Source organism: Herpailurus yagouaroundi, unplaced genomic scaffold (assembly GCF_014898765.1).
Source record: "Herpailurus yagouaroundi ecotype Mexico unplaced genomic scaffold, PumYag 210, whole genome shotgun sequence".
Lineage (NCBI taxonomy): Eukaryota > Metazoa > Chordata > Mammalia > Carnivora > Felidae > Herpailurus > Herpailurus yagouaroundi.
Genome location: NW_024412441.1, coordinates 6881199 through 6898178, shown reverse-complemented (window position 1 = coordinate 6898178; position 16980 = coordinate 6881199). Strand labels below are relative to the sequence as shown.

General features: G+C 37.9%; 2 protein-coding genes across 3 annotated transcripts in view; one reads left to right on the top strand and one right to left on the bottom strand.

The window, feature by feature from the left end:
- The window catches only part of ACYP2 (acylphosphatase 2), a 191629-nt gene that overhangs the window by 146283 nt on the left and 28366 nt on the right, over positions 1–16980 (top strand). The window lies entirely within an intron of this gene.
- Positions 1–16980, bottom strand: part of TSPYL6 (TSPY like 6) — a 35718-nt gene that overhangs the window by 5927 nt on the left and 12811 nt on the right. Inside the window, 1 exon segment of the mRNA XM_040453623.1 lies at positions 11560–11783. Coding sequence (XP_040309557.1) covers positions 11560–11783 — 224 coding nt within the window.

The following is a 16980-nucleotide window of genomic DNA, read 5'->3' as shown; positions in this document are numbered from 1 at the left end:
TGTTAGACCACAGTTGAGATAGTAAGGATTAGAAATCTGAAACTCAGGTCTGTGACCGGGATACAGATTTGGGAATAAACAGCATACATGATATTTAAAGCCAGAGAGGTAGATGAAATCACCAAGGGTGTGAGTATTGATATACTAAGCCCTGGGGCCTCCAAAATTATAAGGTCAAGGAGAGTAAGACTAAGGAGAGACCACTGAGCTAGGAGGGAATGAGAGTGTGCAGTGTGCTGGCAGCCTGATGCATAAAGGGAAGTGTTCAACTGTGTTCACATGTGTGACATGGTGATGACAGGTCAAATAAAATGAAGTCTGAGAATTGACCATTGGATTTTACAGCAAAAAGAATCACTGGTGACTCAGGAAGAGCACTTTCAGTGGAGTGAGGGGGCTGGAGTGGGTTTTAAGGGGAATGAGAGAAAAGAAATTTGAGACAGTGAACATTGACAATTCTTTTGAAGAATTTGCTCCAAAAGGAAATAAAGAAATGGGGTCATCACTTGACAAGAACAGTTTTGGAAGCGTGGGAGGGTGACAGCTTAGCTATAATGGGTTTAAGAGGAAATGTGAAGGGAGAAAGTGAAGGTAGCAAGTGTACACAACTCTTGAGGAGTTGTGGTCTACAGAAGGGGGGTGAGAGCTGGTGGAGAAAGTAGGTCAGTGAAAGTGTCTTTAAAATGGGGGAAAAGGAAGTATGTGTATGTGCTGATGTCAATGATTTGGTAGGGAGCAAAAAATGATGTAGGAGAGAGGAAGGAGAATCATTCGATGGATGCCCTTGAATAGATGAGATCAGATGGAATCTGGAGCCTAAGTGGAGAAGGTGGAGGACTTGGCTGTCGATGGGAGCATGGTAAGTTCACCTGTAGGAACTGCAGGAAGGCAAAGGATAAGGGTATGTATGCTGGTCAGTGGGTAGAAGTGGTGGAATCTATGAAGTTCTCTTCTGGTTTCTTCAGTGTTATAAGTAAGGCAGAAAGCAAGATTATTAAAAGGATGAGGCAAGAGGCAGTGGGATTGTGAGAAGAGAGCTCTCAAGGTCATGGATTTGAAGTGAGTTACGTCAGCATGGTTGGGAATTTTTCTTCAGCCACTTTCAGTGTACAGGCGCAGCATGAGTAAGCAGAGTTAGATTTAGAGCTGAAGCAAGAAGAGCAAGAAAATGATGACAATAATCGATCTTAGAATTGAAGCTGCAGGAATAGAGGACATACAGGGATGAGGGGCAGTGAACAGGTGGCCTGATCAATGCACTGGAAGACCCAGGGAATTGAGGTGTTGTTGGGCCAAGTACCAGAGTGCGCTGGAGGGATGCCACAGAGGTTGGGGAGTGGAACACAGAGGATTGGTCAGAATCTTACTCATCCTTCCAAATGGGGCTCGGATGAGGCAGATTGAGAATGAGGTCATTCCAGGTGGGGAGGTCAGTGAACCACGAGGCCAGGGTGTGAAGGATCACTGATGTGTATATTGAAATGATGGAAAGATAAGGCCAGAGAGCAGTGAGAAAGAGCCAGGAGCTAAAATCATTGAGAAATGAGGGGGGTATGACCTGGGGATCATGACCTGGGCATGAACGCAGGGCATTAGGCGATCTAAAGTGATGACAGGAGATTTAAAGCTGGGCCTGTATTCTAGGGCCAAGGTTAATTACATAGCAATGCCACCTTTGCTGAAAGCAGTTAGTGGGAAAGCAGATACTTTTAGAATTTCATATTAATGTCACAGACCCTGTATTTCACTGTTTTTCTCAGAGTGCCTAGAAGAAGGTTACACATATAGGATCTGATAAAAAATAAGCAATGTGTATGTTTTTGTTTGTTTTTTTTTTAATTAGAAAGTGAATGGTGACTATACTGGGTTTAGGGTGAATGGTAATTTCTCTTGGGGTCTTTCATTCTGTTTGAGCCCTAGAGGATGGACTAGAAACTACTGAAGAGAACAAAATAGTATTTTAACTTGGGGCTTGAAACATTCTGGCTATATGTATGTGTATATATATTTATATATATATATTTATATATGTAATATAATATATATAATATATACATAACATAAATATATATTTACATATGTTTTAGATTTATATATGTGTATATATATATATTTTAGAAAGGGATACATATATAACATATTTTAGAAAGGGGGAACATATATATTATATACACATATATTTTAGAAAGGGGGAGTATATATATATATATATTAGAAAGATATATATATTAGAATATATATATATATATTAGAAAGGGGGAATAAAGAAAGATAATACAAAATATATGAACTGTCTAGTCAACCAGAAGCAGAAATAGAAATGTGAAAAGAGAGGAAGAGGGAAGAGGGGAGAGATAGAGAAAGAAAAGGGGAAGAAAGAAAAGAAAAATGAGGAAAGAAAGAAGGATGGCTTCTTGTGAGAAGTCCATAGTAGCCACAATTCTGCACAGCATAAAATTGTGAAGTGTTTAAATTCTCTGGGAAACAGGAAAAAAAAAACAAAACCCATGATCTTTTAATGGATAAACTTAATATAAGATGAATGAAGAGAGCCTGTGAATTGTGTAGTCTTAATTCCCTTTGACTCTTCAAATCCTGTTGAGCAGTTCTTCCTTGCTTTGAAAGGGATCTCTCTTGACTTGAATTCTTTAAGCAAGTATGTTTGTATAATTTGGCACGCAGAGCCATGGTTCCTTGGGCTGGGCCACCCAGGGTCGAACGTTGAGGACCTCAATCTGGTGTTACTTACTTAAGACCAGAAAGAATGCTGGTAGACAAGTGAAGGAGATACACACTTTGTTACTTTCCTCAGTTTCCCATGGAAAGCCCATGAAACTGTGTTTGCAGAAGGAATTGGTGAAAAAGAGGCTTTGAGTGATTAACCAAGTAGCTTTACAGCTGCAGTCATCTCTCTACAGCTTCTTGGAAAAAGTATATAAATAGAAGTGGAATGAAAATATTTTAGTTACCAGAGAGTGGGTAATGATTTACCCTGGGAAAGTCAATAATTGTGATTTAATCATGTGCTAGGAATATAGCACTCAGAAAGAGCAAATATGCATGATGGTGCCTGATAAAACCGTGAGGGGCTGAAAGTCTCTGCAGGGTGCTGGTCTGGCGTGGTGGAGCCAGATAGCAGGGGTGACTGTGATCAGCCTACAGATGTAAAGAGCCACTTAAAAAATTGAAAAAAGTGGTATAAAACATTACATAAAATATGTTTGTAATATCTAAATGCTAAACATAATCATTTTAACTTAATTGGGATGAAACTAATGATTAAAAATAAGGAAGCTTATACTATAGCAAATCAATAAAATTAATTTATGAAAATTTGAAATATGGGATCTTTTTTAAAAAAAATAGCATGACCTTGAAAAACAAAGTGCATCACGGTGTCATCATTACAGGAGCATATTTTTTGAGCCAACTTTTCCAGCTGCTGGAAAAGACTCTTTTAGACTCTGTACTAGTTACAGAATGGTGAACAGAATTTTGTTCTAATGCCTGTTTTCTTCTCAGCTGTCATTTTGAAACAATCTCTTTTTTTAATCAGTTTTTTTCTTTAGAAATAACAATGTTTTTGTGTTTTGGTGCATTACATTTTCACTGAACCCTCTGCACTAGGCACTGTCATTAGCCCCATTTTACAGATATGATGACTGAGGTGCAGAAATAAGAAGTAATTTGCTCGTGGACACTTAGTAAATGGCAAAGTCAGGAATCAGGCAGTTAGATCCCTAAGTTCTTCCTCTTAAACACTGCAGGGTACATCCTGAGACTTTCTAGGCCTCAATTTTCTCGTGGTGGTTGTGTCAAATAAGATAAGGAGCTCAGGTGGTGGAGGGTTGGGGATGGGGATGAGGTTGATTTTGTCTTTATCTGTTTCTGTATTGTTTCACTTGTTACAATGAACATGAATTAGTCCTGCATTTTTGTAATCAAGTAAAACAATTTTAACGCCTATAAGAGTGCCTGGGATAGACAGGCACCCAATAAAGTTGTTGCTAGTATGTCTGAAAGCAAAGTCCTAGAGTTTCCACTTGACTTAATAGGGATTTGTTAGCTCCAGAAGCTTGGTTGTGAAGGAAAGAAATAAGATAGGGCAATAGGTAGAGAAGAATTCAGGTTAGAGGTTTTTATTTTCCAATGAGAAGGGCTTGTACATCCTGAAGTGAGGGGTGGGGAGGGCAGGAGGGAGAGCAAATTGGTGTGAGTGTGCCGATAGAGTGAAGTCCCAAGGAACAGGGGAGGGGGATAGTTCTGGAACCCTTTACCTTGAAAAACGTTAATATGACTTCACTGTTGGTAGATAAGCCCCATTTTATAAGCTTGCTGAGGTTATAAAAATAAAGAGATCATTTTGGAAAATGAGAAAGGAATGAAAAGAATGCTATGGTTTTATTTATCTACCTGGTTCTGGGCAATGTGAGAATAGGTTTTCTGAAGAGGAGCCAACAGTTTATTTTTCCATTTGTGGGTTACAATGGTAACATGATTGTTGGCAAAAGAACATCTTTTCAAGTGGCTTCCCTTGGTGTATGTCAGCAGGGTAACAAGAGGAGTATTTCTGCAGCTGGGAGAAAGGTTCAGAACCATCTTCCTGGAATCTCATTTCAGAGTCTAAAATAGATGTGAAATACTGTGCTATTTGGGAATTGGGGGCCTATTCCTTCTAAGCACATCTGCTGGTAGCTGTTGAAATTCAAATAAATTCAAATAAAGTCCAAGTAATGCTCATATTATACTTATGGATTTCAAGGAGTGTTTAAAAAACACACCTCCAGAAAACCTACACTGCAGTCACTGATGTTGATGAAGACACAATATGAAAGCCTTGCTTTTTGGCCAACCATGGTTTTTCTGAGTCTGAACCACATTTAATCTCTTAAAAACACCCCTTTCTCCCTATCTGAGTCACTTTTCAACTGAGATTCATTTTCATTTGCAAAATTTTAAATATGAACTCTATCCAACAGTTGTGGGTTTTGATTTTGATCATTCTGCAGCCTTCAGTAGTTGAAATGAGGTTGCTAGACTATTGAAGTCAGAAAGCCAGGACTGAATAGATGCATTTTTCCTCTTTGCCTTTTCTCCAGTAAATGACAGTTTTCATTTGGGTGCTGTGACTAAGGGAACTTGGTATATCTATTTATTTACACACAATTCCATTTTATAAAGAAATCAGGGCCTCTTTAAAAAGGCAAACATAGGGAGCACCTGGGTGGCTCATTCGGTTGAGCATTTGACTCTTGATTTCAGCTCAGGTCATGATCCCAGAGTCTTGGGATCAAGCCCTGTGTTGGGTTCCATGCTGAGCATGGAGCTTAAGATTCTCTCTTTGCCTCTTGCCCTCTCCCCCATTCTCTCCCCCTCTCTCTCTCAAATAAAAAATTAAAAAAAAAAAAAAGCAAGTATAGGACAGAAAAATATGGGAATTTCTCTTTCATTGAACTGTGACTCTCTGTAAGGAAATGTGATCTATGAAATGTATTGAAGGAAGTAGAAGAACCATTTTAAGGTTTTTTTTCTATCTTTTTCTAAGTAGTTGAAATTTTGAATACAATTTCAAGTGGAATATTCATATGTCATTACCTGAGAGCTTAATGTTAGAAGTAGATACCATACCAAGTATATTACATGAATTCACTCCTTTAGTTTAAACCTCATAATTACCCAATGGAGTATTATTATTTCCATCTTATAGATGAAGGTATCCAAGTATTAAAAATGAGTAATTTGGCCAAAGTCATACAGTTGAGTCAGGATTGAAACCCATGTCTGTTATTCCTGGTTATTAACTCATAATCCAAATTATGTCTGTTATATGGAATCCAGTAAAGGAGAAGATAAAGGACAATAAAAAGAAATCAAAATGTATTAGGAGTTAGAAGAAATGTCTTAATTTTTTACATGTGAATTTATTTGTCTAAATCCAGGCAAACTTTTGAAAAAAGTATTATGGTAAAAATAAAGTATCTGGAAGGAAGAAGACAAACAGGATACCAAGAGCCCAGAACAAGGTTCCATAGACAAAGGTGTGGCAAAAATCGCATACACTTGATTTTCAAGATGTGATGCTTGCATTCTCCAGCACCTTTTGGAAACATGGTTTCTGTAAGGTTCTGGTACAGTGAAAGATCCTTCCTCTAGGAAACCTAATAACTTGCCATTTGACACTGATATTCCTGTTCTCTTCTACTCTGTGCTTTCATCTATATGGTGAAAAATATAGTAGGTGTTAGAATCCATAATGTTCAACAACTACTATTGTTCAACTACTAGTATAGTTGCTTCCTGCTTCCTCCCCCATTTTATTTACAGAAAAATATTATCCACGATTCCACTATTCCACGTCAATAGTGACTTTGAGTTTTGTCTTCTTCAGTGTGCACAGTAAGTGGAATTATTACTGGGCTCCCCTCCGTCATTAAATAGGAACAATTTTTTCCAGTTTTTATAATTATACCTCTAATGCCTATATAGTACTCTGTTGAGTTTATAAAGTATAATTTATATCGAGTATTTGGCTTGTTTTCAGTTTTTGCTTTTATAAATATCCTTCTGAGAATATTAATTGTACATTATGTATTTTTAATATAATGCAAGTATATATTCGATCATATATTCATTATATACTTGTTAATATATATAATATACATACATTTCTTCATAAGTGAATTGTATGTTTATATACATTGACCATTTATCTCCTGAGGTTTTAGTTTTTGAAGATTTGAATAAGGTCTTAATTATGTATGCCAACTTCTTTTTTATCATAATCAATACAAATGTTTCCCAATCGTGTTTCTCTTAATCGAGTTAGTTTTTTATTTTATATTTATTTTATATTATTTTCTTGCTTGATTTTTTGAGCCATTTATTTTTTCATTTACAATTCCATTATTGTAATAAACTCTTCAAAGATAATATCCCTCTAAAGATTTCATAAATAATTTATTCTTTGTTTTCCTAGCTTTGCTAAGAGTTAAAGCAAATATTTGACTCTCTAATCCACTAGGGGCTTACTCTGGTGTGTAGTATAAGAGCTGATCCCAATCATGTTTTGCTTTGTGTTGGTTAACCAGTTATTCTGGGAGTTACTAAAGTATAATTAGGCAAACATTAAATAATTACTATTTTCCCCAATTTTATGATACTTGTAAACTAGATTCATTTCTGTATGGTCCACACTGCCTTGATTATTTAATAATTTAAGCAGTATGCTTTGTTTTAGATTTCCTAGGACCTAGATCAGCATTATATTCACGGTTTCTTTGTTAGTGTGGGATTTTAATATTTAACAAATAGTAAATAACTGTACTTGCTGAAATTGGTTTTCCTACATGATAATATGGTATATATCTCAATTTGTTCATCTTGTTTTATACATTCCAGAAGAGCTTTGTAGTTTTCTTTGCATATGGCTCGTAAAATCCATTGTAATTTTTTTTTTAAAAAGGTTTATTTTATTTTGAGAAAGAGAGAGGGAGCACAAATGGGGAAAGAGCTGAGAGAGAGAGGAGGAGAGAGAATCCCAAGCAGGCTCCACACTGTCCACACAGAGCCTGATGTGGGACTCAAACTCATGAACCACAAGATCATGGCCTGAGCCGAAATCAAGAGTTAGATGCTTAACTGACTGAACCACTTCAGTGCCCCATGCAATTTTCTTTATAAGTGTTCTAGGGGATTCTAAGTTTATCCTCCCTCCTGTTTGTTTTATTTTGCTATTTTTAAAAAAAGATTTTTTTATTGTTTATTTTTTGAGAAAGAGACAAAGAGAGCATGAGTGGGAGAGGGGTAGAGAAAGAAGGAGACACAGAATCTGAAGCAGGCTCCAGGCTCCGAGCTGTCAGCACAGAGCCCAACACGGGGCTGGAAACCATGAACTGTGAGATAATGACCTAAACCAAAGTCGGACCCTTAACCAACTGAGCTATCCAGGTGCCCCGACATTTTGCTATTTTTAATAGAATTTCTTCCCTTGTTATTATATTACTGAGCTGGCACTTAACATCATAAAGAAAGCTCCTAATTTTGGTAAATTCATTATAAACCTAGTCACTCTGATAAACTCATATAGGCCAATAAATTTGAACAGATTTTTTAGGATTTCTAGATATGTGATGCTTTCTGCAAATAACCATAGTTTTATCTCACCCTTTAATATATCATTCCATTGGCACAAAGTAAATACACACTAAATGGAGTTGTCATTCTTTGTGTATTGAAAGAGCATTAGGCTGGAGAGTCCAGAAATTCGAATTCTACTTTCATATCCTCAACTAAGAAAGCCATCTATGAAGCACCTTGTCTGGGTCAGGCACCCTGCTAGGCACTTTACATAGGCCATCTTGCCTAAGTCTTAGAATAAGCCTACAGAGTATATATATAATTAAATATCAGAAATGAGGAAACTAAAGTTTTGCAAGTGTAGTAGGACAAGGCCCAAACAAGTAGTACAGGCCCAAACAAGCAGTAAGAAATGGAACACCCAAGTACCCAACTGTGGAGGTCTGTGTATGAGTGGCCGTGGGCCTGTAACCTGGAGTTCTTGACCTGGCAGGTTTATCACTCCCTGAGGGCTGTATTGACCACTGACCTTTAGTTAAGGGTCTGTGAGGAAGTAGGGAGGCATGGAGAAGCTGCATCAGCTCACTTTCATCCTTATCTTGTAAATACACTTCACACTTCCTGCTTCTGGGTCACAGTAAACTTGTATGAAAACAGTCCTGAAGGAAGTCTGTGTTCCCCTGCTCACCAGTCTTGCACACCCTCCCCTCTTCCCCCATTAGCCCTTTGAGGTCTGGCTTAGCTCAGTGAGTTGAGTAATTTCTCCAAAGTCATATAAATAGTGAGTGATGGAGTCAGTGGCTTGCTCAATAGCCAGTGCTTTCTCTATTCTCCCAGTGATGTCTACACCCATGATGTGGTTCAGGAGGTTCATTTCACCTCTCAGTACTGTAATTTCCTCATCTGTACAATGAAAGAGTCAGACAAATGGTCCAGTTTTTACAGGGTGGACAACAACCCTGTTGATAAATGCATTTACTTCTCTTCAAGATGGCAAATTTCTCAAGGTCAGAGACTGTACTTTCCACAATCTTGAATCAGTGTTATTGCTTTGCATGTAACAAGTGTCTAGTGAATACTAGACAGGATGAATGAATGATCAGTTGATCAATCAGTCAAATGAAATAATCTTAGTGCTTTTCTCACAGGGCATTTTCTTTCTTTTTTTTTTTTTTTAATTTTTTTTTCAACGTTTATTTTATTTTTGGGACAGAGTGAGACAGAGCATGAACGGGGGAGGAGCAAAGAGAGAGGGAGACACAGAATCAGAAACAGGCTCCAGGCTCTGAGCCATCAGCCCAGAGCCTGACGCGGGGCTCGAACTCACGGACCGCGAGATCGTGACCTGGCTGAAGTCGGACGCTTAACCGACTGCACCACCCAGGCGCCCCATCTCACAGGAGATTTTCAATGCTGGGACATAAGGGGCAAAAAATATTTTACATTTCAACTGTGGAATCTTTTATAAAGACTGCGTTTGTCATTAGTCTCTTCACAAGAAGATGCTTAGCCAGGGTCATCTTGTTTTCATCTGAAAAGAACAAAGAATTGACGTTAGGAAGGCTGGAAGCCTAGGAAGGATCAAGGTGGGAGCTGTGGAAGGTAGACTTTTCTCTCATAAAGCTGTTTGGGTTTGCTCTTTGTGCTGCTCTTACAACAACAATATGAAAAAAATAATCACTTCTGCGTTAATATTCTCTTTTTATGCCAAAAAAAAAAAAAAAAATCCAAAGGAGGATACACAGTTCTTGGGAGGCATACAATCTGTGGATTTTGTAATTACTAGTTTTAAACTTAAAATTTCATTGAAGGGGTGCCTGGGAGGCTCAGTCAGTTGAGTGGCCGACTCTTCATGATCCCAGGGTCGTGGGATTGAGCCCCATGTCAGGCTCCATGCTGAGTGTGGAGCCTACTTAAGATTTTCTCTCTCCTCCTCATTCTTTCTCACTGTCTCTAAAAAAATTATAATAACTATATAATTATAATTTAATATTATATAATTATATATATATATAAAATAAAATCTCATTGAAGACACTAGTTGACATTTCTAAATCTTTACATCCAAAAACTTTTGAGCAGCTATCCCAATAGCCTTCCTGCTCTCTCTGCCATCCCCAGCCAAAAAGGGTAGGGAGGGAAGACTTGTACTGACACTAGTTAAAAAGGTTATTTTGGGGGCGCACCTGAATGGCTCATCTGGTTAAGCGTTGGACTCTTGGTTTCTGCTCAGGTCATGTTCTTGCAGTTTCATGAGTTCAAGCCCCGTGTTGGGCTCTGTGCTGACAGCGTGGAGCCTGCTTGGGATTCTCTCTCTGTCTCTTTCAAAATAAATAAACAAACTAAAAAAAAAAAGGTTATTTGGGGGATGAAAACAGGAATTTGCCGCAGGCACAAGCATCTGGCTTTGTCTCCTGAGCTTCACAAAGACCAGCATCATATTGAGACTATAACATTATTGTTCTCCAAACCTAAAAGAAATATCTGGGAGAAATTAAACATTTTTTGTTGAAAATTATTTAGAATGTCAAATAGGTTTTAACTAAGTTTTCATATAAAAGGAAGCATAGGGAGGAAAAGCTAATGAGTCAAACTTTTTTCTTGAGCCACAGTATTTGCAGGGAGAGAAAACCTGACATAAACCAAGAAGGGCTTTTGTAACATGGCTATAAAGGAGAATGACGCAGACCACAACAGCAGGTCAGTGCTGCCCTGGTAAAGACCATCAGTGGTGCTTTCCTTATCCTTTATTTCCTTACCCTTTGTTAGCCAAAATATCTGTGTTCAAGTGCAACCTGAATAACAGGCAGTAAAGGCACAAATGTCTTTCCTTTCAGGTTTTTGTTGTTTTGTTTACCACTTTTTAATAGTTCTTAGCTTTATTGTCCCAGAATAGGAAAAGGTAAGCACATTAATTAAATTTTGGTAATAGCTTATTCAGTGTAGATATGTTTTACCTTCTCTGTGTTATTTCAGTTTGCAAGAGAAGGCACTAGGCTCAGTTGTAGAAAATACCATGGCAACCAGAGCTGAGGTGGTCCTGAATTCTCTAGACTGTGTTTCAGGGTTCCTAGTGGTGTTTTACAGTTCTGTGCAAGGTGAGATATGAAAGAAGAATAAAGCCTTTCCACCTAAATAAACTTGGTCTTAATATTTTGCCTTTGACTTAAAATGATCTGGCTCCCCTGGCTGACTGTGATGGGACAGGTCCTCTGTATTTATTCAAGTTAAATTTCATACAAGCCCTTAAATTGTAGGAGTTTAACCATATTCTCTAAAAGAGGGCCTGAACAACGTGAACCTAATCCAAGTATGCTTCTCCGGTAACATCTGACTCCTTGGCCCTCCTAATCTGTCATGTGCCTCACTGTGTCACTCCCACCCACAGGAGACTGAGCACTAGCTCTGGACGACTAATTGCTAGAGGTAAAACGCTCTTAAGTGTGGTTTCAACGGTTTTTAATTTTGAAAGGAAGCTAGTACCACTTGACGATTTCTAGCCTCTGGTAGTAGATCAGGAAAGAAAACCATTTTTCAACATTGTCCCTAAAGTCTTGGAATAAGATGGAACTGGGAAATTCTCTAGTGCTTTTTTCTGGCAACCACAGGGATGTGCTTCCAGGGGGTCTCACGGGAAGAAACTGATAGCTCTCAGAGTAGGGATTGCCTTTGTATTTAACGGTTCTTTTTGTAAGGAATATTAATCTCTGAGAAATGATTAAACAGATTGATAGAATCTAACATACTAAGTGCATTCCATTTAGGTGAACTTGGAATGTCAGCACGTATTGATTTATAATGAACATCCAAGCTGTGCTTGATTTGCCTAGTGTAGAGTGTTAAGGACAAAATAAGTTCCAATTTAATATAATTTCTTATTTATATTTAGTCAAACAATAAAATGCAACATTAAACTTATCCCTAACTATGTATATTATAGTTGTTGACATAGCAATTGCTATGGGTTTTGTGTTTTCATATCATATATTTTTTTCTGAAACAAATAACTTGCAGTGTGTTCTTTCTATCCTTGTTAGGAGAAATTAAAGAAACTACAAATATAAACACTCCACTTGTACTCTGTTTTTAATTTTGACTCCCTCTATGGACACTTTGAGTTTTCATTCTGAAACACAACTTGGTCCATGTCTTTACAGAAAAAGTCCAAATCCTTAGCATGCTGCACAAGACCCTTTACCAGCCAGCCATGGCCACAACAACCTATTGAATCCATATCAGTCTCCCACTCAAAATGTCTGGTGTCTCCATGTTCAGGTATTTCAGCCACCATTCCCCTTTGTTTATTACACAACCTATATGTATTAGTCTAACAGTTTTCAATATTATAAGATTTCTTTTTCATACAGGGGGAAAATCATTCCTTACATTACCATGTTGGAGTTACTAAATCCACTGAAAAGACTTGGTATCTTTGGTGAGATACCAGGTAGTGTCTAACTCTGGATGTCACTACCCTCTACAAGAGACATTGTCAATAAAATTTCAGTATTTTTGTAATGACTTTGGCTTTGATCACAGAAGCCAAATTTTATATTTCTCTCTGTGTTAAGATTGCTCTTTATCAATAATCTTTTATTTAAAGTTGATATTTGTTGGAGAAATTTGAAAAAAAGGAAGAAAGAAAACTATCCATATTTCAGGAGATGGTTTATATTATCATTTTGATGTGCCTCCTTCAAATATTTTTCTGTCTGTATATATTTTCTTATAAAACTAAGGTCATAATACACATCTTCTTGTGTAACTTGCTTTAAAAAAAAAACTTAACACCATATTACAAACATCTTTATAAGTAAAAATTCATCTTCTGTATTCCTTTATATGAAAATACAGTAACTTATTTAACCAATTCCTAATTATTAGGTATTTAGATTCCTTGAAATATTTTCTTGTTATATACAGTGAACATCCTTGAGGTAAAATCTTTACCCACTCCTCAGTTATTACCTCAGGATACATTTTTTTAGGAGTGGAATCAGTGAGTCACATTTTATTTATCTAATTAGGCAACACATGCAACACGTACAAAAACTCAAAAGGAACAATAGGATATTCAGTGAAAAGTAAGCCAGAAGCAGCTACTTAAGGTAGGTAGTTTCTATTTATTTTTCCAGAAATATTTCATGCATTTATAAACTTCTATAAATCCTTTAGTATGCATATTAAGAAACTAGTAAAATGGTTGCAGTAGTAAACTTTTGTAATTTAATATGCTAAATAAGCAAAGGCACAAAACTTTGTACAAGGCCGCATTGAATTATTTCAGTTGTGTACAATTAGTTAACTTAGATTTTACTTTTATGTACTATATCACTACCATGATATTTTTATCTTCATTAGGCACTTAAAAATAAGTTAAAACACACTCAAGAGCAGAAAGAATAATATAACAAATCCCCAAGTACCCAACTAGTATGATTATAATAAACAATGTCCAGTTTTTCTCCATAAAACGTTTTAACTGATTTATACTCTCAGCTGCTAAATGAAATTTATACTACCTTCAATTTTGTATTGTTGAATTTTATAGCTGCTATATTCAAGGTTGTACGTACATCTTTTTAACAAGAGTAATTTGGTGATAGGAATGGAAAATGATAGGAAACATAAGGCACAGTAACTTTTGTTGCAATATGACAAGAAGCTTTATCTAGCACGGGGATGCCAAGCTACTCAGTGTAGCATCCTGGTTCAGTGTGTTTGGAAGAGTTATGAGAACACGTCTAGGCTCTGTGCGGGAAAGCACTAGAATTAATTAGTGATGTCTAGGAAAGGAAAGGAAGGAATTTGCTATGTAATTTGGTGCCATGTAATTTGGTGATTTCTGTGCCATGTAATTTGGTGATTCTGCTTTAGCTTATGTGCATAGCAGCATGTTTTTCTTTTGTTGAGTAGCCATAAAAACCAATTTGGTTTAATTAAAAGGTGATGAGACATTCATTTCTTTTGACCTATAGATTCCCAAAGCCTGCTTTTACGTTGACAACTTTCTTTGACAATAAGTTGCTCTTTAGGATGCCTGGGGGGCTCAGTCATTTGAGCATCCAACTCTTGATTTTGGCTCAGGTCATGGTCCCACAGTTGTGGGATCGAGCCCTGTGTTGGGCTCTGCAGTGAGCATGAACCCTGCTGGAGATTCTCTCCCTGCCTTTCTTCCCCTCTCCCATGCTTGCACACACACTCTAAACTTTTTTAGAAAAAGAAAAGTAGTTGCTTTTTTGAAATGATGCCAGTGGTGCTGGTACATGTGTAAAAAGGATGCTGACACACCATCATTGGGGCATTTGTTCTTAGAAGCAGGAAAGGATGGGGCACCTGGGTGGCTCAGTCAGTTAAGCATCTGACTTCGCGTAGGTCATGATCTCATGGTTTGTGGGTCTCAAGCCCTGTGTTGGGCTCTGTGCTGATAGCTCAGAGCCTGGAGCCTGTTTCAGATTCTGTGTCTCCCTCTCTCTGCCCATCCCCCTGCCCACCCCTGCTCACACTCTTGTCTCTCTCTCTCTTAAAAATAAACATCAAAAAAAATTTTTTTTAAAAGAAGCAGGAGAGGATGGCATTTGTCACATTGCTCTACCTGGCTCCAGGCAGGACCATGAATCTGTTGAAATTCCCAGTGTGGTTTGTGGTCATGGAACAGCGAAGCTAATTGACCCACAATAAATCAGACTCCAAATCTTATTTTTAATGCCAACTTAAACTTACTGAGCTAACCAGCCACAACAAAGTACATTTAAAAACCATGAAGTATATCACGTTTTTGAGAACTACTGTTTCAGGAACCAATAGAATGGTAAATTTAGAAAGCATCTTAGAGGTAATGGAGACAAAGCGTAGGCAAACTACATCACATAGGCCAAATCCAGCCCCCGGCCTGTTCTTGTAAATCAAGTTGTACTGGAATACAGCCAGGCCCATCTGTTTATGTATTGTCTATAGCTGCTTTTACATTACAAGAGCAGAGTTGAGTGGTTGTGACAGACTATATGGACCACAAAGCCTAAAACATTACTCTGGCTCTTTATAGAAAAGGTTTGCCAACCTCTGATTTATACCAGCCTTTTTGCTTTAGAGATGTAGACAGTAGGAATCACATAGGTTGTGTGAGTTGAGAAAACAGCTGCTGAATTCCCCAAATCCACAGTGTCAGGATCCAGGGTTACACTCCCTTAAGGTTTCTGTAAGAGCGAGAGCATTTTCATCTCTTCTGGAAGCTCTACTCTTCCTCCTGAGGCAGGACATCACTCCCTCCTCCACCACCTACTGTGCTACTGCAGTAAGGGCAGAAAGAAAACTCTTCTGCACTCATATGATGCTTCATACATTCCTTTCTAAATCTGAATCATCTACTTTTCCACTAGAGTATGATTTTGTTGCACATAGAAACCATGCCGTATTAGTCTTGGTAACCCAGATGCCTAACGTAGATGACAGAATAGATCTCTAACAACTATTTGTTCATCAATACCTCCAATTGTTCACTTATTCCTTTGGTACCTCATCTGCTTTTGTGGCTATTTTTAAATAAACTTCAACTACTGTGAAGATAAAATGCAAACGTTGTGATTTATAATTTTCTATCCCTGAGCAAGCACTTCCCCATCCCTAGTCTTCCAGCAATAGGAGATGTCCAAATCCAAACACTGTGATAGGAAGGTAACATACTGTGGCACCTGGGTGGCTCAGTCAGTTAAATATCTGACTTTCAGTTTCATCTCAGGTCATGATCTCATGGTTTCCTGAGTTCGAGCCCTGCATTGGGCTGATGTGCGGAGGCTGCTTGGGATTCTCTCTCTCTCTCTCTCTCTCTCCCCCCACCCCGTCTCTACCTCTCCCCTGCTCATGCTGTCTCTCTCTCTCAAAATAAATAAATAAACTTAAAAAAAATTTTTTTTAAATGAAGGTGACAAATCTCAAATCTTTTCACTGCACCTGCTAAGTAATGGCCCCAAGCCTCAGAGCCAATCTTGACCTGTATTCCTGGCAAATAGACAAGAACCTGATGTAAGTCAAGGGCAATAAAAATGAACAAGAGAGATGAAAGACCACTAGAATCAACTGGACGTGTTGATTGTGCAGGGATGTTGAGAGTCTATGACTCCCCCAGTACTGTCAAGTTTCAGAATGTGGGAGGAAGAGCACATTGGGTGAGGGAGGTGTGTGTGGTCAGAGAGTAAAGGGAGTGGCTGGAGGTAGATATGGTACAGTCAAGTGGGGACACTCAGTAGGCAGAGGGGTATATGAATGTGGAGCTTTGGTGTTAAATCTGGGTTTAGATGAAGTCATTGAAAGAGTAGATAGAGATTAAGAGAGCAAGCAGAAGGATTAGGAGCAGAAGCTGAAATAAAGATCAGGAAAAGTAAAGATTGAACAAAGTAAGAGGAACTCTCCCTGAGAAGGATCACAGGGAGATGTGGGAGGAAGTGTGGTGTCCCAGAAGCCTAGGGCGGAGAGGAGAAGAAATGTCAAGTAAAAAAAAAAAAAAAAAAAAAAAAAAAAAAAAAAAAAAGAGCAAAAATGTATATAGTGCTTTGGATTTAGTGATTTGGAGGTCTCTGATAACTTTGTTGAGAGCAATTTTAGTGGAGGAGTGGGCTTCAAAGCCAGATTCAGTGGGTTGAAAAGTTAATGAGGGGTGGAGAAGAGATGTTGCATAGATTTCACTCTTAAGATGCTAAAGAGAAATTTGAGAGAAAAAAGGGAGAAATTAGATGGTTATTGGAAAGTGAGTTTACATTCCATTACATGGTTGGCATTTTTGGCTAATTGTTTAAAGAGAATCTACCAGGCATCAGGATCATAGAGGGGAAAGTATATAAAAGGTGGAAAAAGAGACATCACCAAGAGGGAGAAGAATTTATCTGTATGAGCTTAGGTCTCTTCATA